This window comes from Leptosomus discolor, chromosome Z (genome assembly GCF_034619465.1).
Source record: "Leptosomus discolor isolate bLepDis1 chromosome Z, bLepDis1.hap2, whole genome shotgun sequence".
Classification (NCBI taxonomy): domain Eukaryota; kingdom Metazoa; phylum Chordata; class Aves; order Leptosomiformes; family Leptosomidae; genus Leptosomus; species Leptosomus discolor.
The window spans coordinates 10,007,594-10,032,448 of record NC_141419.1 but is presented as its reverse complement, the minus strand read 5'-3'; the positions used below and the strand labels follow the sequence as shown (position 1 = coordinate 10,032,448).

At 35.9% G+C, this 24,855-nt stretch overlaps 1 protein-coding gene across 1 annotated transcript in view; it reads right to left on the bottom strand.

Annotated features, from left to right (window-relative positions):
* LOC104351899 (uncharacterized protein KIAA0825) overlaps positions 1-24,855 on the bottom strand; it is a 157,445-nt gene that overhangs the window by 103,447 nt on the left and 29,143 nt on the right. Inside the window, exons 3-8 of the mRNA XM_086480033.1 lie at positions 24,336-24,515; positions 22,572-22,805; positions 20,503-20,911; positions 16,449-16,605; positions 11,709-11,864; positions 7,622-7,716 (exon numbers count right to left, since the gene is read on the bottom strand). Coding sequence (XP_086336159.1) covers positions 7,622-7,716; positions 11,709-11,864; positions 16,449-16,605; positions 20,503-20,911; positions 22,572-22,805; positions 24,336-24,515 — 1,231 coding nt within the window. The remainder of the gene's footprint in view (positions 1-7,621; positions 7,717-11,708; positions 11,865-16,448; positions 16,606-20,502; positions 20,912-22,571; positions 22,806-24,335; positions 24,516-24,855) is intronic.

Sequence of the window (24,855 nt, the reverse complement as noted above, 5' to 3'; positions counted from 1 at the left end):
TACTCTTGGATCTGCTACACACTAATTTTGCAGTGTAGAAGAAACCTTAAAGGTGACTTGCAGGACCAGATTTTCCATCTGTTTAACTTTGATATTAATACTTTCCCCTCTGCCTTACAGTTGATTTGCATGTCTCAACTCATTACATCTTGCAATGAACTGAGATCCCTGTATGGAAATGGAATTACTCTGCATTACCAGCACTTTACTGAAAATCCCTTATCTAAAAGAAGCAGAAGGAAGAAACAACGGGTTGGTTGGCAAAACAGACTTCTAGCTTCTTGGCTTCTGTTCTGTAGCCTACTCCTTTGTAGGTGTAGCAAGAAAGCCTATAGATGAGATGAGCAGCTAAGCCAGGGTGTACAGTTAGGGTAGTCAGTACTCTGCACGCATTAATGCACATTTAGAGCTTTTGTACGCACTTATACCCACTATATATCTATTAAGAATGAAAACTTGGATCAGAAAGAAGAAGAACAGATAAGATGACAAACATTATTACCTCCACTTAAGAATCCTTAGTAAGCAACAGGATGTGAGACAGAGTTGAAAGGAAGGCAAATTATTTGCAGATGAAAGGAAGTATCTGTTTTTAAGGAAACTCAGCCGGGTCATGGGATGCCAATCAGCAGGTTAATTAGACAGTGACATAAAATGTCAAAGTGACACAAAATGTCAAAGTGACACACTTCCAAAGAATGATTTGGGGTTGCAGTATACATAAATATCTAGTTATGAAGAAAAGATATATACTTTTAAAGAAATCAGTGAAATGTGAATCCTAAAAATAAACGCATATATGCATTATTAATACTAATACATTGCATTTACTTAGCATTTTTTCCATCAAAACATATCAAAGGACACAAAAATGTGGACAAATGTTACCTAATTTTTAACAGGGAAACCAAGATAGAGTGAGAAATCATTAGAAGAATGGATTTAGCTCACAGACCTATGGTCTAGTCAACAAGCTATGCTTAATACACTTTTTGAATGCAAAACATGTATCACCGATACTTTTTTTTTTTTTTTACTTTTTCTAGAGGCCAGGTTTGAGCAACGGAAACAGCATCAAATTAGAACAAAACCTTATTCAAGCAATTTTATAGTTGTTACTTCAAAGCCAGCCGATAAGTACATACTTCCATATCCTATGTAGGCAAAGGCCTCATCATAAAGTACCTCCAAGTATTAAAAAGGAGCTCACATTAAATAAGGTTATCTACGATATGGCAGTTCCCTCCTTTTTAGTATCTTTTGTTGGAGATTGTTGTTGGAGAATATTCTTTTATTCACAGGACTCATCAACATGTCTGCAGGAGAGACTGCTAACAACCAGAAAAGTCTAAAGTGTACTGCATATGGGAAGTCTCACCTTTAGCCTCATGTACCTGTGAAATTCATGCTACAGCTGTATACATAATAGTGGCTGGAATGACATTCAAACAGTATGTAATACAGGGTACCGTTTTCCCTCTTGCTTACTGATCTACATTCTGCTTTACAGCTGCCAGGCAGGGAACTAAGCCTACTTCTGACAGATCCTTTAAGGTCACAGTATAGTTTCATCAGCCATGTCAGAAGAGGATAAGCAGACGGAGGATAATCCTTATGTTGACGGATGTGACATATACCTTGTTATTGACCAACTCATTTATGGAAAAGGGTCCTTGCTCATCCAGAAAGGTCAAAATCAGACTTCCCTCAAAATCCCAGTGGCTTTTTTATAGTACATCCAGCACTAGGGCCTGACTCTGTGACCAACCGAGAGATGTGCAATAACGGATTAATACCTTCCACCTGCTTCTTTTGATACAGGAACAATGGGATACTGTCTTTCACAGACTCCTATGCTTTTTAGAAAGCCTGTTCTTACAGGCATTATAAGGGCATCCATTATAATCTCACCAAGCAGGTGGTGATTACTGCAGTATTAATGGCATCCCAGTTCTCCACCAACACATCATTAATAGCTGACTTGCAGCCATAACACCAATATGGATTTCCAATATCCAGCAATTTGGAAACGAAAGGTCTAGGAGCATCTGCAGTACAGAAGAAGGGCTGACTAACACATCCAAAGGCACACTAGACATAACACTGGCATGCTCTGCCATGCAGATATGGTCTTTGTCTTGGAATCACGCCAGCAACTGTTCTTCCACCATTTGTTTCTCCTATGAAGAAAATCATTAGAGAACTTCCTACCTTTTCATGCCCTGGGTATTTTTACTCATTTCTCAGACCTGGGCTTTTGTAGAATTGCATGAAAAAATTTTTCACAGACAAAAAAGTGCATGCAGTTTGCTGAGATTCTTTTCAATTTCAAAACTATATAATAAATTTTTCCATGTGTTGATAAACTGGATTTTAAAAGAGCATTTTCTGGGTATCTAGATAATCAACAACACAATGAATATAAATATTTTCTATAAATAGTTCACCATATGGCTACCATTCTCAACAGATGGTGTCTGTGTATCCACTAGAATACACAAGAGCTATGCAGACTTAGCCCTGCAAATCGTTCAAAATTCTAAACAATAATTTTTGACTTAATTTCAGTTTTATTAAGCTTAATCAATGGCAAACCACATAATTTTATCACCTAACTCTAGTATGGCAAACAAACGCCATAACAAAATTAATTAAATTATTTGCAAAAGTCAAGTTCACACAGTCCTCATCCAATATAGTCAAAAGGATTTCAAAAAAGAGAGACACTAGGTACAGGATCAGCTTCGACAGCATAAAGGGGTCTTGTTAATCTTAGGGCAGCACCCTGCTGCCAAGGATTGCCTTTACTTTCCTAAAAAGTGTTCCACCTGGAAAGAGCCCAGTAGTTTGTCAGAAAGTATGCAGTCTGGGCTACGTTAAGAAAAGTTCTGGAGACTGAAGAATGTAAGAGTTTCTGTATATTTTGCCGTAAACATTACTAGAAAGCTTACATATTTTATCCAGTTTTAGTAGAAAACGAACTTATTGATTTTTTTATACTTCCCTTAAAGCCAATATATAAACAATTCCAGCTTTTCTACTCTGCTTTGAGAAGCTGCTGGACAGTTGAGAATATTTATCAAAGGAACACATGACTGGAAGAAAACCACTTGGTCTATCCTGTTTCAACTTAAAACTACTTAAGCTCCTATCACTGTGCAAACACTTTCTGGCAAACTCTTCTTGAGCTACACTGGTTTATCTGTTGGAAATCATCTCCCCATTTCCAGGCTAGACATTTTTCATGGCATTTCTTTTCCACTTGAACAAATACTGGTTTTAACTTGTATAGTTCTTCTAACTTGGTACTGATTCTTACCTGACACATTTATGGTAAATCAACGTATTCCCCTCTCAGTTATTAAGTCGTCATGCTTCATACCCTTAAGATCTTGTACATTACTACTGTTGGCTTTGGCAGTCATGAGTTCTTCTCTGTCTGTTCCTGTAGCTCCCAGAGTGCTCCTGCTCACACCCCACACCCCACTCCCCATCATTCCAACCAAATCACTAAAAACTGCCCTGCACTGGCACTAGTGCTCCGTGAAACCTCCCCTAAGTGCAGAGGAGGGAACCTCAGCCACTCCTCCTCCAAACAGCAAATTACTGCAATATTGGAGAATGGCTTCACATGTTATAAAAGTGTCTCAGTTGTTTCTCATAATCATAGTGAGTGGAATGTATTTATTCTCTATAGTAATGTATTCAACGCATCTGAAAGTCCTGTAGAAGTGCAGAAGGAAGGTCACATCTCAAAACCCAGCAAAGTGTTAGTATCTTATAATTATGTACAAGTTGCTGAAAATAAATGATCAAGAAGTATCTAACATATATCCGTATAAAGGACAGTACATAAACAAGAAGGGTAATGTATAGGACTGTGCTTTGGGTTTGTGCCTCGGTGTTGACAACACACAGGTTGTTGACTACTGCTGAGCAGTGCTTGCACAGCCCCAAGGTCTTTTCTTTTTCCCACCCCCCCACCTCCCCCCAACTCCTGCAAATGGCCTGGGGGTGTGCAAGAAGCTGGAAGGGGCATAGCCAGGACAGCTGCCAAAATGACCGAAGGGATATTCCATGCCATATAAACATTGTGCTCAGCAATAAAAGCCGAGGAAACGGGGAGGAAGGGGGGATGTTTGGGGTTATGGCGTTTGCCTCGCCCAGTCTCTGCTGCGTATGACGGAGCCCAGCTTTCCAGGAATTGGCTGGACATCTGCCTGCCAACAGGAAGCCACCGAATGGATTCCTTGGTTTGCTTTGCCTGTGTGCGCAGCTTTGCTTCCCTTACTACGCTGTCTCGATCCACGAGTTTTCTCACCTTTGCTCTTCCAGTTCTGTCCCCCCTCCCATTGTGGGGGGAGTGAATGACCAGCTATATGAACACTTAGCTGCTGGCCAGGGTCAACTCATCACCATCACTAAAGTATTTTTGAACGTGATAATATGCACAGAGACAGTGGCCAGACAGTTAAAAATGAGATCATAGTTGATGCAATAACCTTCAGAAACAGTTTCAATATGCTGATTTAGCCAGACAACAATAATTTTTTCCTTTATGAGCAGGACAGTGACTAGAAGTTGAGACACATGTGAATTAAACAAGAACTAAAAGCACATGGCCTGCTTGTCTTAGTATATGTAATAGAGGTAAGGAACTCCCATTTGGTACTGAAATATCTAAAGCATGTGCAAGCGAGGGCCAAGGTTCAAAGAAGCAGCATGTATTTGTCTAAGTACGCAGGATGTTTTTTAAACTTGGGTAAGTCAAGTACTATAAGTTAGCTGATTGTTAACAGGCTTATTAAAAGATACTTTTCAACTACACTTGAAATAATACATTTTAACTTTTATTCTTGCAGCTCAAACTACATGTAAAAAAAAGAATGAGAAGTAAAACTAGAAAGGAAAGGAATCCATCTATATATTCCTTTTCGTCTTTTAAGGAAAACTTCCTTACAGTTTCTAAAGGTATGAATTGTAAATAGGAATGAACATTAAGTTTTCTATGTTACTGCTCATTGCTCAACTTTAATAGTTTTTTCTTGATACTGTTTTATATTTGATAATCTTGAAACAAAACAGTATCATTAACGATCCACATCTGTAATTTGAAAAATTTCCTAAACACTTTTAATTTGAGGATCATATGAACACATGGATTAGATTCACAGGCTCATGTGGAGCCAATGAGTAGTACACAACATTTCATTCACTTTTTAAACCAGTCCTAAAAGCTTTTTACTTTCCCCTAACCACCAACTAATTAATTTGCCTACCACTTGCTGGCTCTGGGACAATGCTCCCATAACCCCCTCCCACCTAACTCAGTCATTAACTAGGTTAAGGGAGCATTTCCCTTGCAAATGAGTCCCCTAAGCATTTTTACTTTTTTTCCACCAAAGAGAGAGCAGAGCATACTTACTTTACTTTGTATGCAACAGACAGTATTTCTCTTTAAATATAAAAAAAGGAAATAGGCCCCAATATCACTGTGAACTGGTAAAAATATTTTTGCCTGCACAGAAGTAAGTGATAAGGGAAAGCTTTAGCATGTGTTAAAGTAAGGAGTAATTAAAGTATTTTGGCACTCCACTTTGATGGTTCTGACTCTTTTTCAAGTTGCCCTTAGTTTTGTTTAACTCATCTCAAGAGGCAAATAGGAGAAACAGAATGGGTCCGTCATAAACAGGAGGTCAAAATATTCACACACCTCTTCAGCTTCAGCTAACTCCTGAGCACAAGTAAGGCTGAGATTTATGCGATTTTAGGAAGGAGCATGAAGAATCACCTAAAGATAGGGCTCACTCGAGTCATTGCAAAGCTTACTTCAGTAGCCATGAGACCAGCTAGAACTGGCCTAGTTAGCTGGAAAACATGAGCAGACATACTTTAGCTATGCTAAAAATTAAGTCACGTAAAGACAAGATGCGTTGGCGATGCTGGCCACTATAGGAGATACTGAGTTAGCAATTCTACTTAATGATCACAACAGGTTTAAATGATCTGTTGGTCTGTAAAGTAGAGAAGAGTGGTTTAAATAATAAATCCATGAGCTAATCATTAGTGGCTTGCATAATGCCACTTTAGATGAGAATTTCCATATCATGTAGAAAGGCAATGAATGGAGACATTTTCAAATTAGGAAGGATGACAACGATTAGGGCACTTATTAAACAAACAAAAAAAAAGGCAACAATAGATGATATGACAAAGGCGTGAAATACAGAGAAGGACAGAGAATGCATATACACGACTTCTTTCTAAACTATAAAGAGATCAAACGAAAAATGAAAAGTGCTTCAAGATATCAGAGAAGATGAAATGTCCACAGAAAATATTCCATCTGCAAATCACAGCAGTCCTCTCTGCTCCCTTTGGCTCATATTGATGACATCAACTCGAAGGGAAGTTCAAGAATCAGCTTGAGTCTAAGACTTTCCATTGCAATCTCTTTAAAAAGGGCAAACTACTTCATTTTTAATGAAGGACAAGTGCTAGCAATCAGCAGGAGAACTATCAAAGAAAAAAAGTTTACTGAATTGTCTCTGTCATTTAACATAAAAATGACACTACTGGTACAGACCAAAAAGTCCGTGAAGTCCTGTATTCTGTCTGGTGTGCGTAACAGAGGACATTAAGGGCAGAATTGAATGGCACGTTTTTGGTAGCATACTTTTTTGTGCAATTGCATTAAAATTTTGGAAAATCATAGCAAAATTAAGAAAGAAGACTAGAAATAGACTGTATAAATATTTTATATACAAAATGAAGGAATAATTAAATGTTTAAGACCAACTGCTAGCAATAAATTGAGAAAACGGCATAAAATTATTTTTGACATGCAAATTCACACACTTGAAATTGTCACTCTAGTTTCTAAATAGAGAAACAGTTCCGTTTAAAAGATGAGTGATATGACCATGTGAGATATCACCAGGAGGATTCAGAATTAAGAAGGGAATATCAAACTTCTTAGTTTGCAACATATAAGTTTTCCAGTTTTCACAAGGATACGTGGCAAATGTTTTGGAAAAATATCAATTTTTTTCCACCTACAATTTTCTGAATTTAACAAATTGCTATTTCTGAATAATTAACAAGTACGAATTCTGCATTAAATATATCTGCTTATCAATTAAGCAGTTAAATTTTACAAGTAAGAAAGTGTTAAAATACCAAAATAAGTTCCATTAGTTAAAAACTATTAAGGAAACACTATTTCTAGCTATGCTTGTCGTGCCCCCAACTGAATTTAAGGTTCATTGCAACCGAAGCAAACACCCTCTAAGCTCTGTGCTGTACAGTTTAAATCTCCCTGAGCAGTATAGGTTTGCAAAAGATACTAATTTCTTTTTAAAGCACTATTTAAGGGCAGTATTAACGCATAGTCAGGTCTCAGACAGAAAGAATATATTAGGTTTCTCAAAACAGGAATTGAAAACCATCTTTGTATGGATTAAATGCACTAGAAAACAAGTATCTCCATTTTAAAACAGCATATTTAAAAATAAATCTATCACTTATTGTATAACTCTCACCTGTAAAATCTTTGTGTATTGGCTATTATAAAGCAAAAAAGACAACAGGAAAGAGCAATTATTTGCCACAATCCCATTACCTGTGTTCCAGCAGCACCCTGAAGGTCATCTGATTCAGTCCCAAATAACTTGGCAGCAAGTTTGACCAATCCCAGTTCCATTCAGTAATGGCTGACTGTTGATACATGGCAAGAAGCTATTGTTAGTTATTAATCAGTGTTAATATGATCAGTAAATTAAAGCTCCAGCTGTGATATACTAACCAAGAAGGAGGGGGGTCTAGAACAAGGACTTAGACAGATGATATCAATCATGTCCACAGAAGAAGGTTTTTATTCCAATAAGACAGCAATTAATTTATAAATCCATTTGGGGATGTAGCCATTATTTATAAAAAGATAAATCAATTTTTTGAACCGTTATTCTTCCAACTGTTAATGGCATTCTGCCCAACCACTTTGTCTGAGAGCTTGACTCTTTGTTTGAAAAGCAAAATAATTGGCAACTTTTTATGTAACAGCAATTTACATTTTCTGCTGTCAGCAAAAAGTTTGTCATAAAAAACTTGGTATAGCTAGAATTCAAGATGTAACCTGTATTGTAATTAGAGTGATGGTTTATTTGTCTATTGTTTTGTAAGGCACTCCACTGACCAGATGGTTATTATAAACAGCAGTAAGTCTGGACAATACAAACAAATATAACTCCATATTGCTTATTTAGTAAATAAAAACAATTTACAATAATGGTGGGCATAAAAAAGACCTCACAACATACTTATGTCTACAAAGCAGTAACTCCTGTTGCATAATATTAATTTTCTTTGTCAGTAATGGTTAAGAAGTGACAACAAATCAACATTCTTGGGAGGAAATAATTCGAAAATTGTTGTTCTAACACTAAAATAGCACTGAGTAGTTTTAAAAAAAAAAAAAAAGATTAAACAAGACAAAACAATGGAAATAAACCTAAATAAGAAGACTATATCTTGCAGTACTTTTTCTTCTTGCAGACAGCACTTGGTTCTGTGAGAGCAGAATCAGTGCAATCCCTCCCCTTACTTCCATCTTTATTTTATTCTCTTTCTTCTTTTAATTTAATTTTCTCCCAAACCCTCATCTTTCACATGCACTTAAAAATAATGTAGAAAAATAGAGGTGAAATGCAGAATAAGAAAGGGAGACAAGGGTAGCTAATGAAAGAGTAATGCAGTGTGAAAGTGGAAAGTGAACGAGGAACTAACAGTGAACACCTGACAAACAAGAAATAACGGAAGAGTCATCTGAGAGAACAGTGGGAGTAGAAGACAGGGGAGAAAACTGGAAACTGTTCTATAATCTATGTTGAATTAAAAATACATAAATAAATCTGGAAGAAGTACTTGCAAAATCAAGAGGGCTAAAAAGGAGAAACTAAACAGCCAGTGGCAACAGTCATAAAAACAAATAGGAAAATGTATAAGTATTCCAGATAAAAATTCAGTCCACCAGACTGATCAGTTTGTGAAAAAATAAAGGATCAGCCTGAAAAAAGTCACTTCAGGAAAGGAATATTACTTCTTTGTAGCACTTTCCTTCATTGATACTGTTGAGGGGCTGCATGGCCTGGACTTAATCTTACTAGACAATAGAGGAGCAGCAGCACTGGCAGAGACTGAGGTGTCAGGACAAATTGATAAAATCAAGAGCAACAAGTTACTAGGACCAGATGGTGATTATTCAAGATTTTTACAGGAATGCAAAAATAAAGTGGCTGAATTGTTAACAGAAATGACACACTTCCCAGAATGAGCTACTGAACTAGAGGGCTGGAAGGTAAGAAATTTACATCTCATTAATAAAAATGCCAGGGTTGAACTCAAAACAGTGGTTCAGTGGCCTTTGTTTCAGGAACAGCAAAATTTGTAGAGATTATGATTAATTATCTTGCTAAATTTGACACAATAGGGACAAATTCGCCAAACTTCAGAAAAGTCAGCCACCCTAATGTACCGCAATTTTTACCTATACCAACAAACAATACATGGAACGTTTACTACAAATTATCTTTCAGAAACCTTCTGAAATAAGTCGTTTTCAGAAATCCTCCCATGGATGATATGTTGTTATATATTGTATCATTATATATGAGAATATGTTAAATATGCAGTGTAACACAAGCATTCTCTGTTTAGAGCTGAACCAGCTCTCTGGATTCACAAGCAGTATTGCCACGCCTATTCCAATTGGTCCTTCTGAAAGAAAAGTTTTAAAAAGCCATCCATAATTAACTCATTGACAAAAATGTGAAATCAGTAACTTCTTGGGACTTAGAATTTATAAAAGGATAAAATGTTAGTTGATGTATTAAAAACACACCTAGCTACAATACATTTAAAGAACATAAAGAAATTAGTCATGGATTATAAACTCCTAAGCTTCACAGGAGTTGCCAGCCAGTAAGAAACAAATTGAAGAAGAAATATATCCTGTGAGAAGTATAATTGTTCCTTGCCAGCACTCTGGCATCTTCCTCTGGCATTGGTAATAGTCGTCACAGGAAACCAGACACTGATCTATACTGACCACTATTTTATAAACAGACAGTCCCACATCACCAAATAAATGTGCAATTTTATGGCAAAGGGAACGAAATTATTCAATAATATTATTAAGCTCAGGAAATAAGTCTGTCATTGTCAACCACAGGGTTGGCACATGGTATTCTAAGGTCCATGATCTACTCTTTTTTTTTTTTTTTTTTTCTTTTAATTTTAAGAATCTTTTCTATACTCAGGCAATAAGACTTTCCACCAGAAGTTTACAAAATCCAAAGCAATTTAATATGAACTATCCCTTGTCATCTGTTGATTAATAGAGCACTGCAAACCTGTCGTGTAGCAGAAGAATTCTGCCCTGAGTTGTCACTACTTGAAGGTCTTATTCTACCACACTATTAATGAATTGAGAATTGAGGCATGGTAAACTACCTTCTGCATTTCAAATTGGACTAAGTGATTCTGTAGCCCCTTAAATTCTATGAATTTAAGAAATAAATAAAGGGACTAGTGGAAGGAAAAAAAGATACTTTTAAAGCATGTTACTGTGGAGTGAAAAGCCTTGTGAAATTGGTATTAATCTCTTTATTCAATATATTAACATTTTTACTTCAACATGACAATGATTAAGCATTCCTTAAACAAGTAAGAAAAAACAAAACAAAACAAACCTGAACCGAAAATCCAAAATCAGATATATTTTACAGCAACACAACAAGTGAAATAGTCCAAAATCTCAGAACTGGGAAAGGAGATTTTACTATGTAAAAGCAGAGTTGTACTGAAAAAGGATGCCTTTCTACCACAAGTCTGTAAAGTGAGTTTCACTGTAATACCATTTCTTTTTAAATATTCAAAATTGAGGGGTAGAATCAAAACTGGAGATGATGCATTAAGAAGACCTAAGAAATGATGGTGAAAGATTTTCTAAGTGTCCAATTGCTATCAGAAACTACATACCATTCTGGGTAATGAATTGGTCATGTGGTGCTTTGGCAGAGATTTAGGCCACTAGATTTATCTTCTTTAACTGCTACAGTATCAGGAAACTAATTCCTATAAGTAAATTATAATCTTTTACATATCGCTAATATGGATTAACGAGAAACAGAGAAATGGACACTTTAATCTTTTCATTTTTGCCCCTGTTCAGTCTCACGGTTCTGTTAAATCTCTGTATTTCCAAAGCACCCTTTACTTTACTGTCCAACGTTTCTGTGAAAGACTCATCAGGAAGATTCTAAATATGCACTTGGAGTTTTGCCATGATTTTTCAAAGTACAAGGACTAGCCCTATGTACCATTACACAGATGTAATAAATGTCATTGCTACTAATGGGCTTTCCTTCACTATACTGAACTAACACAGAAAGTCAAAGTAAAAGCAAATTGCTTCTAGGTGCAATAATTCTGATAAAAGAAAAGGATTATAATGGCTCTTTGAACATCATGCTGTTGTAGAGGGTGCTCTCATTAGATTCTTGAGTAATAATGTTCCTTTGCACTGCATCAAATGTGAACGCATGTAATTAATTCTGTTTTCATAATTTCAGTCTCTGTCATTATCATGATCATAATAAGATCGACAAGTAAAAATTATACTGTAACAAAGGTTTCTGATTTTCACAAACCTGATTGAACACTTTTGCACAAGATTGTCTGTACACCTGGAAAGGGTTGAAGACAGCCTGCTCTTCTCTGCCCTTCAGTGTCAAGGGCAGGTGTTGACTGGAGGTAACACCATCTTCATAAGAATTCTCACAAGACAGCTGCTCTTTCAAGTATTCCTTTTAGAAGAAAAAACAACCATAAAATAGTATATGTCACCAGGTTTTCTAAGGGCAATTGGCCTATATTTCAAGCATAACTTTACAGTGTGCTTGACAGAAGTTCCTTATAGAATCATTGAAGTTGGAAAAGACCTTTAAGATCATCAAGTCCAGTTGTTAACCCAGTACTGCCAAGCCCACCACTAAACCATGTCCCCAAGCACCATCTCTACACGTCTTTTAAACACCTCCAGGGATGATGACTCTATCGCTGCCCTGGGAGCCTGTTCCAGTGTTTGACAACCCTTCTGGTGAAGACATTTTTCCTAATGTCCAAACTAAACCGCTCTTGGAACAACTTGAGGCCATTTCCTCTTGTCCTACTGCTTGTTACTCGGGAGCAGAGACCAACCCCCACCTCATTACAACCTCCTTTCAGCCAGTTGTAGAGAGCGATGAGGTCTCACCCTCAGTCTCCTCCAGGCTAAACAACCCCCATTCCCTCAGCTGCTCCTGAATTATAAGGAGGGAATAAGTAATCTCTTACAAAATAGAAACCTTTTTAAGAATAACATCATTTTACAATAAGCAATAAATAACTTCCATGAACATCCATCCAACTAAAGCAAATCAGAATATTCTAAGCTATTGTTTTGAAATTCTTATCAAATTATGTGTATCATTTCTCATATGTGTTAGGTATACGTGCAAGTGAAAAACAAATGTTTTCTATGAGCTGTTCTAACATAAGACAGTTGTTACATGATTTACTTTGCACGATAAACTATACAAAATATTTAAAGTTTTTTTTGGGCAGCATTAAAAGTTACTACATGACTACAAATTAATTATTTGATGAACATGTTCAAACCAGTCATTTAAACACAGGAAATAAATATTCTCCCACTCTTCAAAGCTATCTTTAATTGTTTAAGCATCCAAAAACTAAAAGTCATTTATGATTTATACGGTAATTTTAGAAACTATACTGTAACAGATGCGTGATTATTTTGGCCACAATCTTTTCTATTTTCACTTCTTACACTTCTATGTAAATAAATCATCATTGCATGCCAATAAAGTGTTTTGATTAAATAGTAACATTTTACAAAGAGCTAGATAATGAAACACTTACAGATCTATTTGCCGGAAGGACTACTGTGATTAAACAGTTTATTGTTATTAAAATGAATTCCATAATGATAGTATTGCCATAACATTGAGCATGAACTCAAGGTGAGTCTTCATTAAGACAGGTGGATGCAAATGCTCCTTTTACTTTGCAGTACTACTGAGACGATAAAATTCTCAGATGCAGGTGAGCAAACATTTAAACTACCTGCCAAGGCACCCTCTGCTCCTCAGTGGGTCTTTCTAAAAGAATAATTTCATCATCGGTTTAAACTGATCCAACTGTGGTCTGGCCTGAAAGGCACAAGTTCCCTCCCAATCCACATAGACTGTAGATGTTTCTCCCTTGTGTTGCCATTAGCATATGTTGTGAAATCAGCCAGAAAAAAGAAAGGTTTCAGCCAGATAAACAAGCCACATGATTTCTAGCACTAGTACAAAGCGGGGCCCAGGAGTGGGAAAGCAAAAGAGCAAGAGAAAGAACAGGACTGTCTCTCTCTGCTGGTTGCAGCCAATTGTCAGGACTGCCAAAGACAACCACAAAATCACCTAAGTGTATTTAAAAAAAGAAAAAAGGAAGTCTCAGAGCTTTTTTGGTTTAAAACAACAGCATAACCCAGCTATGAAAACTCACCTTAAGTCTCTTACTTATATTTTCTCAGCCTACAAAAATGTCTGAGTTTTTGTCCCATTCATTCATTACTTCACGCCATAACAAAGAGTTTAAAGTCATGGCGAGGGGGTTATTTAAAAGCTATTTCTATAAATTTACCAATTTTTCATAAATATACTGCCTTCCATGCACACGCTTTCACAAAAATCTATAGACAGCTCTAAAGCAACCCAGCCCTCTGGGTGTCACAGAGCCAGCAGAAGCAGATTCTGTTGCTTTTTTGGTTGCGATACTGGAAATCACTGTCCATGCTTGCAAGGGTTTGAACAGCTCACCTCCCAGTACAGGCATTTTTCTGTCTTTGGAATACCGTGGATTATGCTTTGACAAAGAGACTTGATTCAACAATTGTAAATGCATTACTTTAAGAACTCCTTTAGTATAGCACATATTGTAGACCCTAAAAGGGTAATTTTCCAAAATGTGAAAATAGATAGAAATGAAATCTTGTTTGTAAACATGTGAGCTATATCCTCACTATCATTGACTGGGCATGAAACCAAGTAGATAGAATATTATTGAACTTTACAGCTCTGGAGTGTTGGTTTCTCTCTGGCAGCCATTAGTCAAAAGTGCTTTTAAAAATTATTACTTTTTGATAAATACAGGAAGAACTGCAGGCTGTTTTGAGTTCTACAGTATTATAGATCTTTATAACATCATAGTCCTATTTCCAAATACAGCTTCCAAGAATCTATATCCTTTTTCACCCGCTTTTCTAAGGAAAATTATTAAGGACAACAATTTTCTGTCTCATCATCTTGTTCGCTATTCACACGCAATTATTAAGCCGTGTAGCATGAAGATCTCCAAACTAATTTTAAGAACATGATCCCTTGATAGTCCAAGGAATCTCCAAACAAAGGGATGGACTTTTGAACAGACAATTAACTCTATTTCTTGGTAGTCAGGCACATTAAACATAATCTAAGTTATGAAAAATAATATTGAAAAGTACATTATCATAATACTATGCTAAGCACTCAAATGTTTTGTAATGGTTTAAAAGGCAATTTGAAGGAACACGGTTAAGTCCTTCTGTGAGTCAAGCTGGTCAGGATTTTTTTTTTTTCTCTTCTTTTTTTGAAAACATGACAGTTTTTTCCACTGAGAAATGTTCTATATTTAACAAAGCTCTTACTAGCAGCAGAAATTCAAGGAGAGACATTTGGGATGCAGAAAGTCAGGCTAAAGTCCCTCTCCCACCTAATTCTCTCAGCCTCTTACCTCCTATTGGAGCTGCTCTACTTTGTATAAATAACCGAATACTCACAGGAGTCGGATCTTGGATCAGGGTCTCCAGAACCCAACATGGGCATTCTACCCCTTCAATTAGAGTATTATTCTATTTTTGAGCCTAGAAGTTACAGAATGGATTTTTACAATGATTTCAACAAGGCGAAACAACTCCAACAGGGGAAAAGGACAGAGTTCCATATTGGTAGCTAATGGTCTAGCAGTTTGGGGAGCTAGTTCGGATGTGGAAGATGCAGATTGAATTCCCTGGTCTAAACCAAACAGAACAAACTTTTGAGCCTGCATCTTCTGTCCCCTAGGTGACTGCCCTAGCTACTGGATTATATGCTATTTTCGGAGGTCTTGCTCATCATCTTTTCCTCACTCTATTCTATTTAGGAGTAATCCTGAACATGCTCCAGGTGAAAAGGTTTAGTCTGAACTGTATTACAGTGATAATTTTCACTTCAATTCCTGAACCATTTAATTGTTTGAGATGAAACTTGAAAAGATTCTGTATTGTATTAATATTAGGTTGCCATCTCCACATACATGCTTACATTGCTTCCAAACGCAGATGCATAAAAGTTGCTTTTAAGCCTATACTTAGGAACTAAACAGTTGGTCTGAGTTTCAGAAGCACAGTGCCAGTACTGAGCTGCTCTCTATTGCCTTCATACAGACGTAGCTGCCTAATCGGTTTTTTTGCCACCAATTTTTTTAAAAGAAAAAATCTTAGCCTATGCCTATATATGCATTATTTTGCATTTTATTATAAACACTTCTGTACACTTGCAATGATCTTAACAGCACCTGCTTATGCATTCAAGGAACAGTAATTTAGTAATTAAAGCTAATAAACAGAACTTTCTTAATTAAGCCGTGTAGATCTGTGTTATCATACAATTTAAGCAAATCTCTGTTTATTTCAGTGTATAAAATCAGAATGCTTTTGGTAACTTGGGGCAATTTGGTACATTCTTAGAAATAACGAGATGATTCTTTCACATTGCCCAAATTCCATGTGCAGCAAACAAATCCAAATTTGTTCACTGTAATTTTGAAAGAACTTCAACTGAACAGAGTTTAGTAAGTAACTGAACTACATTAAGGAAAGTTTCCATGGGGATGCATTGACTTCCTCAATACAGTCAAAGAGTTTGTTTGTTTGTTTTAAATCGGGAGAATTGATTTACCACATTTAATTTTACTTCCTGTAGCAGGCAATTTTTCAAGAGCCTTGCTGATTTTTTAAAATTTTTTTTTACTGTGTTCAAAATCCTAAGATGTATCTATGGTCTACAATATGAACCTGAAGGAAGTTTATGTGCCATACCACTGTTTAAGTACATAAATAAAATCTACATTGTTTCCCATAAAGTAATCTTTTCTGTACAAATGCAGAAAAGCCTAAACTGAATGGATTCTATTACAATACAATATAGGATTTCATATTGACTTTAAGAAGCATTATCACCTCCTTGACTAACCCTTAGCTGCCAGCAGACGCTGCCTCAGGCCAGTACACACCTAATTGCTCGGTAAAAAGGCCGTTTCCCTACCTCATTGAGCCGGATGATGTGATAAATTTGCCTCAGGTACTCGCTGCCACCTGGTTTGTGGCAGATATCCAGGACCATCATGTTTATTTTCTGCTCAGTGAATCCAAGTGCAATACCTCCTTCCTCTAACGTTGCACCTTCTACTGTGACTGAGGCACTAGAATGTAGAAAAGATGCAAATATTCTCTAAATCAAATTTCTAAAAACCAAAATATTAATACAAAGTCAGCTAAGACTACACGTTAAAAAAACCCTTTGGCTAAAGGTTTGTCTTGCACAAAAAAAATGTTGCTGTGTAGACATCCCATAAGCCTTCCTACAAATACAAAATAAAAGCTAAATAACATATTTTTATGATACCAATTTTATTTTAATCTGAAAGATGAAAACATAAATCATTCTTTACCCCAAGAACACACAAACAGCAAATATTTTTTTTATTTTCTTATCCACTAGAGAAGTATCTTTGCTGCTAGAAATGGCATTCGATCTTTTGTACATTTTTCTTTGCCTGTCGCTGCACATATTAAAGACTAATTAACATGTCAGAAAGGTAGCCATTACTCTAAGTATAGGTTAGAAATTTTAAATTGAAGTCTTTTTCTTCCCACTGCTATGGTAGTAAACACTTCAAAGGTACCTATTTGCCACTTGTTGCACTTTTTGCCCTGTACTGTTCCTTGCTGTTGTTCTTAAAAGTATTTGTATCAAGCTGCCACAAAAAAATGTGAAGGTTACAGGCCCAAATGGCTTCAAAATGTGCATTCAAAGCTCTGACGGCTGTTAAATTGCTCTCTCTGCACACAAACATAAGTTACCAGCTCTGTACTTGCTTAGTACTGCAAGTATTAAGAAAAAAAGTACTAAAACGAATTATTTTCCTCAAATATTAGAGCTGCAACACAGATATATGTTGACACCTTGACACAGATGTGTCAAGAACTTGAAAGACCAGTAGAATGTATTATTATCCCTTCTACAGGCATTACTGGATTTATACAAAATATATGAAAGAAGCATTCTGATTTTTTTTTTTTTTTTTTAAAAAAAGCAGTATTTTCAGTTTTTTAGAAGTAAAACCAAAACACCCAAACATACTCTGGTAGAGTCAGCTGTAAGTTGCAGCTTACTGTTGGAAGTGTGCCATGATTACAAAGGTAGTTCTACTGGAAATTGCTGTTTGACCTGCAGGCTCAGTTAAATGCTACGCAGCTGCTGGACATTAAAGCTGATACTGCTTCCACATGCAGCTTCAGAACGTCCTACAGAGCAAATGGTTTCAAAATCTAAACTATAATTTTCTTCTTAGCAGAATGGAAGTAAGTGATACTCTGTTATTATGGTGTATTTTACAGAAAAGCTTCAAAGAATTGATCTTTAAAATTAAAGCACACTTAGGCTGATCCTTTGATGACACACATAGATACAACCTGAATTTCTTGTCAAACTTCTTAGCGACTGACATTGAAAAAGTTGAGGACCTCTGACAAAGGAGCATATCGGTGTCAGTGCCCAGATTGTATCCTTTCCTGTCCGTCACTGTGCAGGTGAAGCAGATGATTGGATTCAGTCAGTGCGATGATTAATGAGTTCCTCTCTGGATTTGGGACTGCCTATCAATCATGTCATTAGGAAGAATGTGCCCTGAAAGAGGCAGACCTCAGCCAAGGAATAACTGCATTCATCTTAATCTGTGTATGCACCCAGCCAGCCAAGTCAGGGTCACCATGATGAAAAACAATAATCTTCAACTCGACAAATTACTTTGCAAAGACAGACATTTCTTTTCTTCTCAAGATGCATGTTCTTCAGAATCTAACGTGACTGTTTACAGCTCTGGTGCTACCATAAAGTGAAGGTTATTTTAATGAATAGTAATGCTTTCAGGCAGTACACAAAGCAGGCAATGTGTACAACTGCCACTTTCTGAATCTTTCACAGAAGATTTTTTTTTTTTTAAATTTTCCTAAAAACTAAGTTAGATTTGTATGCCACAATGGAAGAACCTACATAATATTTAGACTTGTTATGTAGCTGGCAGTCCTTGTAACAATAACATAACACAAAATCAAACACGACTTTTGCTTATAAAAATCCAGTACACTTCAATGATGTTTCCACAAGTGTGTAGGTGAATCCCAAATAAATTTTTGAAGTTTATGGTTTTTATTTTCTTCCACACACTGTATCTATTAAAACCCTATAAACACTTATAAATATAGATATAAATGCATGTGCATACAGTTGCCCACAAAATCCTTTAATTATGAAGGGGTTATACAGAACATAATTTTACACCAACTTAGATTTTCAAATATAATTACTCCTATTTCAAACAAATCACGTAAACATCACATCTCCTCTTGAAAAATCTGCTTTTAGTTTAGCGATTATGTGATCGCTACTTAGTTTAACTGATACTTGAATTTCGGCTTTAACATATTAGTTTTATAATTTGCATTTATAATAATACTTTATCTCTACATTGCATATCTCAGGTATTTACTAAGTAGGTTGTTTTTCCCCGGAAATCGACTCATGACATTTGAATATAAAATGGAAAAATAACATTTATGCTACACTTCCACTGCAGAAATCCCACTGAAGTCAGGGGACTTAGTTTCACAACTGCATCACGTTAACTACTCACTTTGAGAGCAGGTACTGCATTCTTCAGTTTCCTAACTTTAAAATCAGGAGTTCTAGTCACAAACTAGTTCTCACTTTGGTTGACACTGTACACATACAGAAAACATTTCCCCACATTGATTTCCCACAGTCTGATACTTGATGGATAATACACCATTTCTATGGTATGAGAGAAAAGAAGATAGGTTTATATAAATTTAAAATTCTCAGCTTCAGAAGAGGTGCAAATACTAATGTTTTCATTTTTAGAGGTTATCCACAACATTGTCTTACCCTGCACTTGCATTTTTTTAAGAAATACTTAGTCTCTCAGTGACATTAGAAACTGCATTATGGAACCATTCTGTTAAGTATCAATTTACATATTATCATTAGGAGTTTTTTATTCTATCACTCAGTCACTCTCATCTGGCTTCAATCTTTTCATCATTGGATTAGAGCTTGTAAATTAGTATTAAATAGAAATGTAAAGATTAGAAAGGTCAATGTCAATGAGCATTCCTGTGACACTATTACTGCTTAGTGCTACTCACGTTAACTGACTCCTACCTTAATGCACTGCCTGAAAGTCTGTTCACCGATATCAGTGATTTCGACCCACAATCACTATATCCTTTGTTTATATGTACAATTACTGTCAGGATAGCAATGACTGCAACCTTCAAGACTATTCATTAAAAAAAAGAGCAATCTTAGTTTCAGCAGTCAACAATTCAATTCAGTAAGTCACGTAACTCCAATAAATCTGATATTGGAAAACTGATGAATAGTATTTTTACAGAACAGTACACGACTTCAACACTAAAACAGACTGGACTAGGAACACATTGATGTGTACACAGGTCCTTGAAAAATCATTATAAGGATTTAAAACATTCCGACCTTAATGTCAAATCTGCAGGGAAGGTTGATATTTCCTCAGAAAGGCACAGCAGGGTGCTCTCCTTGTCCTGTTTTGATATATCCTACTTGCCCTCAGGGTTTGTTATGCTTTAAAATGAAGTATGCTCACTTTTTAATCACAGATGACTGAAAGCTTTTCATAGTTCCTCTTCATTTAATCACCACAGCAAAATTAATTGATAAATATATTGTGGTGCCTTCTACTCAGAGTACCTGTTCACATTCTGAAAGATACACATGTGGATAAATTGTCCATGTTTTCAGATCATCACAAAAATATGAAATCTCTGAGTACTATGAATACACTGTTCCAATGAAACAAGGCAATTAAGTTACAAAAACACGCTATAGAGCCATCAACATTAAGAACTAATCCATTTCATACAGGATCACTGTTCATCTACCTTTTTTTAAAAAAAAATTGAACAATAGCCATAAACATGCCAATAATCCAGTAAAATAAAGAACAAAGAACAGCATTTGAAAAACACTACGTTCTTACCAGTCTGTGCTCAATTTTCTTGCCTTCAGCAACTGGCTTTCAATCCAGTTTGGTTTTTGCTGTTCAATGCTTTGTATAACCTTCTGGGTCACTTGCTTAGGACCACTTTTCTGTTTTCCCATAATACTTTCCAAGCACACACGAACTAAACTGAGTTTTTCTTTGCTCCATCTGTCAAGTGTTGCACCTGTTAAAAGTTCTGCAGTATTTCCATCCTCAAATATCCGACATATAATTACAATCAAGTTCCAGACAAGCAGACCAGCTTTCTTCAATTCAGCAAAGTTTCTTGACATTTTTCTCTCAGCCAGAAAAAAGAAGTACTTAATTGGGGGAGGCAAACATGCAATCACTGTAGGTAACTTGCTGATTACAATAGATACTGCCTGAGCTGCAAGCCTTGTGAAGCCTTAAAAAAAAGAAAGAAAAGAAGATATGATTAACATTAACATTCTAGTTCTATCACAGCATGCTTCTGAATGTTCTATGATAATTTCTAACTTTCTTTTGTACTGAAAATGGGTAAAAAGCCTAAGTACTCAACACATGCAGCTTGACTTCTATTGTGCTTCCTCCACACAAATCCCACAAAATCTAAACAATAACATGAATTAAAAACAGAGGGCCTTGAAAATTTAGAATTCAGACTGTGACTGTCTTAACAATTAGTCCTGCTGTGCACAGTTATTACAGAATAAATGAAAAAGACAACATCCAGGTATTTTGAATGGTAAAAAAGTTGTCTTCAAAATCATAGTGTAATTTTTTTTCGACTTCACAAGCAGAGCATTGCACTAAGTGTCTCGTGATATTACATACATTCACAATCTTTAGTTTTCTATCAAACCCTTTCTTTGTCCACACCTACAAAGCTTCAGTTTATCAACTTTCATATAAGCATGCACACTATATAGCACTTCATTTTACACATTCCAGATATTAAAAGCACCTACAGAAGTAACTACAGGAAATACGCTGCTCATTAAATTTAAAAAATATACCAAAAGGTGATCCACAATACACAGTCAAGTCAAGATTTAAAAAACCACCAAAACAAAACCTAAACAAACCAAGAAAACCCCTGACTCATTGCACCTCTATTCTCCATTTGTTTAAAAAAAATAACATAAAAAGCCAGATCTGTTCTAGGTGTCACATAGCCAATTTAATTTGTCACTAAGTCTGAACCTTACCTCTCAGCTTGCATATCAGTTCAGTTTTAGTATTAGCCTAAAATAGCCATACAAGTCCTAGATGGCAGTGAGATCGCAGTGAGAGTGCAGTAAGCGCAGTGCTGCATAAATGTGCCTCAACATGCTGAAGGGAAGATATATGGAAAGAAAGAATGGACTGATGGCCTGACTTGCCCACAATCGACAGAGACAAAACTTTATGTCAGAACACACTACTGTATTGAAAATAATCAGGTAATATTTTGGTGGCCATAAATTTATAGTGAAATGTTTCCAAAAGTTAGCCTTTTGAAATGACGGAGACTTTAGGCACTGTAGGCTATGAAAGTATATACCAGAAATTATCTTTACATCCAAGCACCTTCAAAAAATCTCCTACTACATATATTATTTCTCTTTCTTCAGTAACTGTTTCAACAAGCAAGCAGTAGCAAATTCCATACCAGCCTCAGTGATATTCAAACATAAATTGCTGTTGTAAAGTTGGGAGGAATAAGTTGTTACCATTTCAGACAACACTGTATATTTAAATTTAAACAGTCCTGGCTGAAAATACGATAACTAAGAAAAGAATTAGTTGCAGCCATTAAGACAAGAGCATAGCCATTACACTTTACTCTGTCTTGAATCCCACCCTACTACTACCAGATGCTAAAAATATTCTCAGTGCTATTATTATCAGCACTACAATACTGATTATCTTAGAAAGCTTTGTTTGTGTATGCAAGGCTAAGTATTTTAAAAAAAGTGCAGCACGTTTGGAAATTGTTTTGCTCATTGCCAAACCGCAATGCTCATGAACTGTAACTATTCAATTTTGATATGTACTCATAAGCTTTTATGACAAATTTATAAACTAGTATAAATTTCACCCACATTTCCCAGATTCTTTTCTCTTCATTTCCCGAGGAGTGTAATTCCATTCCTTCGGAACTGTTTTCAGTAAACTTTCAGGAACTATTTGCTTGTGCTGGTATGTTCCATAGTTTTCTGTTGCCTCCCATGAATGCATCAAAGAAATTATCTGCTTCACTATACCCTTGACTGAATTAATCAAAGTCAACTTCAAGCATCTGATAACCTCTGGCTCCGACTCACCACAACTGGAAACTTCAGAAGGAAGAATTATTAAATATTCAGTAAGTGTAGTCATTTGTGTAAATCTGTTTCAGAAAGAAGTGTTCCGGAATTCTCATGGAAAGAGAAGCAAAACATTATGATTCATAATAACTTAGACTTATTGGTCTGTTACAAATTAAAGAAAGAGTATAAAGCAAATATATAGCAAGTATAAAGTGTAGCATCTTGTACCAACTTATCACAGTACTGATGAAAAATACCATCTAATTTATTTCATTCATCCTCATTTCTCCATCAATATATTTCTAAGATTTCATATAAGCTGACTGATGTCTTCCTTTTTATATGGACTACATTTAATTACTTGTTAGACATCAATGAGGCAAACGGATATACCTGGGTTTTTCTACTTCCTTGTCCTGATAGCATTAAGGAAGTTGTGTTTATTAGGTACCCAAACTGTACTAGAGATACACAGAAATACTAGAGAACAGCAAAGATATTTTGGAAACAAAAATGCATACAAATAATAGCCATCAACGAAGACATAGCATGTTATCAGAGATTGCACGTTGAAAATAGGCCTTCCTAAATACAGTTATTGACATTACAACAAGTATCAATCTTCTCCACATTTTTAACACCACAGAGAATTGCAGTTTCTCCATTGCCATGGAGCAGCAGAGTGCTGCAGGACGTACCAGAGACAACATTTGCCATGTTCAGTCCTTTTGCTTGTCTGTACTTTTTGCTGATCCGAGTTTTACTCTTCTCCACATGGTCTTTCTGGAAGCTTCCATGCAAGATTTCTATATTTTTCTTCCTTTTATACCTTAGACTTCTACTTTTTGCAATCCCATTTTTCTCTGAGGAATACCTAAGCACTTTTACCAGCATTGTTTTCTATTTTGTGATATTCGTAATACCATTTCCCGTCTTACATTCTCTCATTTTCTTCCTTTCTTTTCTTTTGAGATTTCCTGCATTTCAGCTATCATTTGCGAGATTACCCTTCTAAACCTCACCTCTCTTCTGGTTGAACACTGCTTTTCCTTGGGGGCAGTGTCAGCTGCCCTAACTGCGAGGGCAGCTCCCTGTCTCCATGGAAAATCAGGAGCCTGCCTCCCTGTTGACAGCAGATGCCCACCAGACCATGTCTCCCTCAATAGGAGTCTTTCCTTTTCTTTTCCCATGCTCCTTTAATTGTTTCTTACTTTTAAATCATGGCAAAGGTCTGGAGCAATTAAATGCACAGAGACAAAGAACCTGTAATGGCAGAGAGCTACACAAACTATCTGCTGCCAGCCTGCTGGTAAGACAGACTCTTAAGGAAATCAGACTTCTGGTTGACCACACCTCACTGTAACCTCTGCTTTCTTCAAAATTTTCTCCACTCCTACTATGACCCAATTGTTCAAAACACTTCAATTATACTATAATTTTGGAGTAAACTACCGTCATTTCATTTAATTGGTTACGGTAAAAATATTACGTGCTACAGGTCTGAAAACTGACAAGGTTTAACATCAGATTTTAAATACTTATTAATAAGTTAAATACCTGTCATATTGTATAAACAATTCCACAACTGCTCTTTTTCCATGTAGGTCTCAAAAGCAATGCCAAGAGATTTGGGTGATAAAGTGCAGTAAGACAATACTGTGAAGATTGTTTCAATCAGAGTAGGCTCTTTGTTATTTGTCTGTTCTAAGAGAGAACTTTGTTCATCATGATTCAATACTTTATTTCCTTCAAAATAAACAAAAACATGGTTACAATAATTTGCAAGTAATTCAAGTTCACAGAAATAGATGGTATTAATCAAAACACACTGCAAACTGTATCTGAATAATATTTTAAACAATAATACTACTTACTGAAATCTGATCTTCCTCTGCATAATGACATTTGACTGTCTTCCTGAATTATATGTAGCCATTAAAAAAAAAGACTGAAGCATGTTTACAAACTATGGAATATGCTTTTTTAATTAAAAATGCCTCAGTATATAATTAGAATTTGATTATTTACTAAATATTACTTGGAAGTAAATTGTACTACTTCTGTCAAATCACAATCA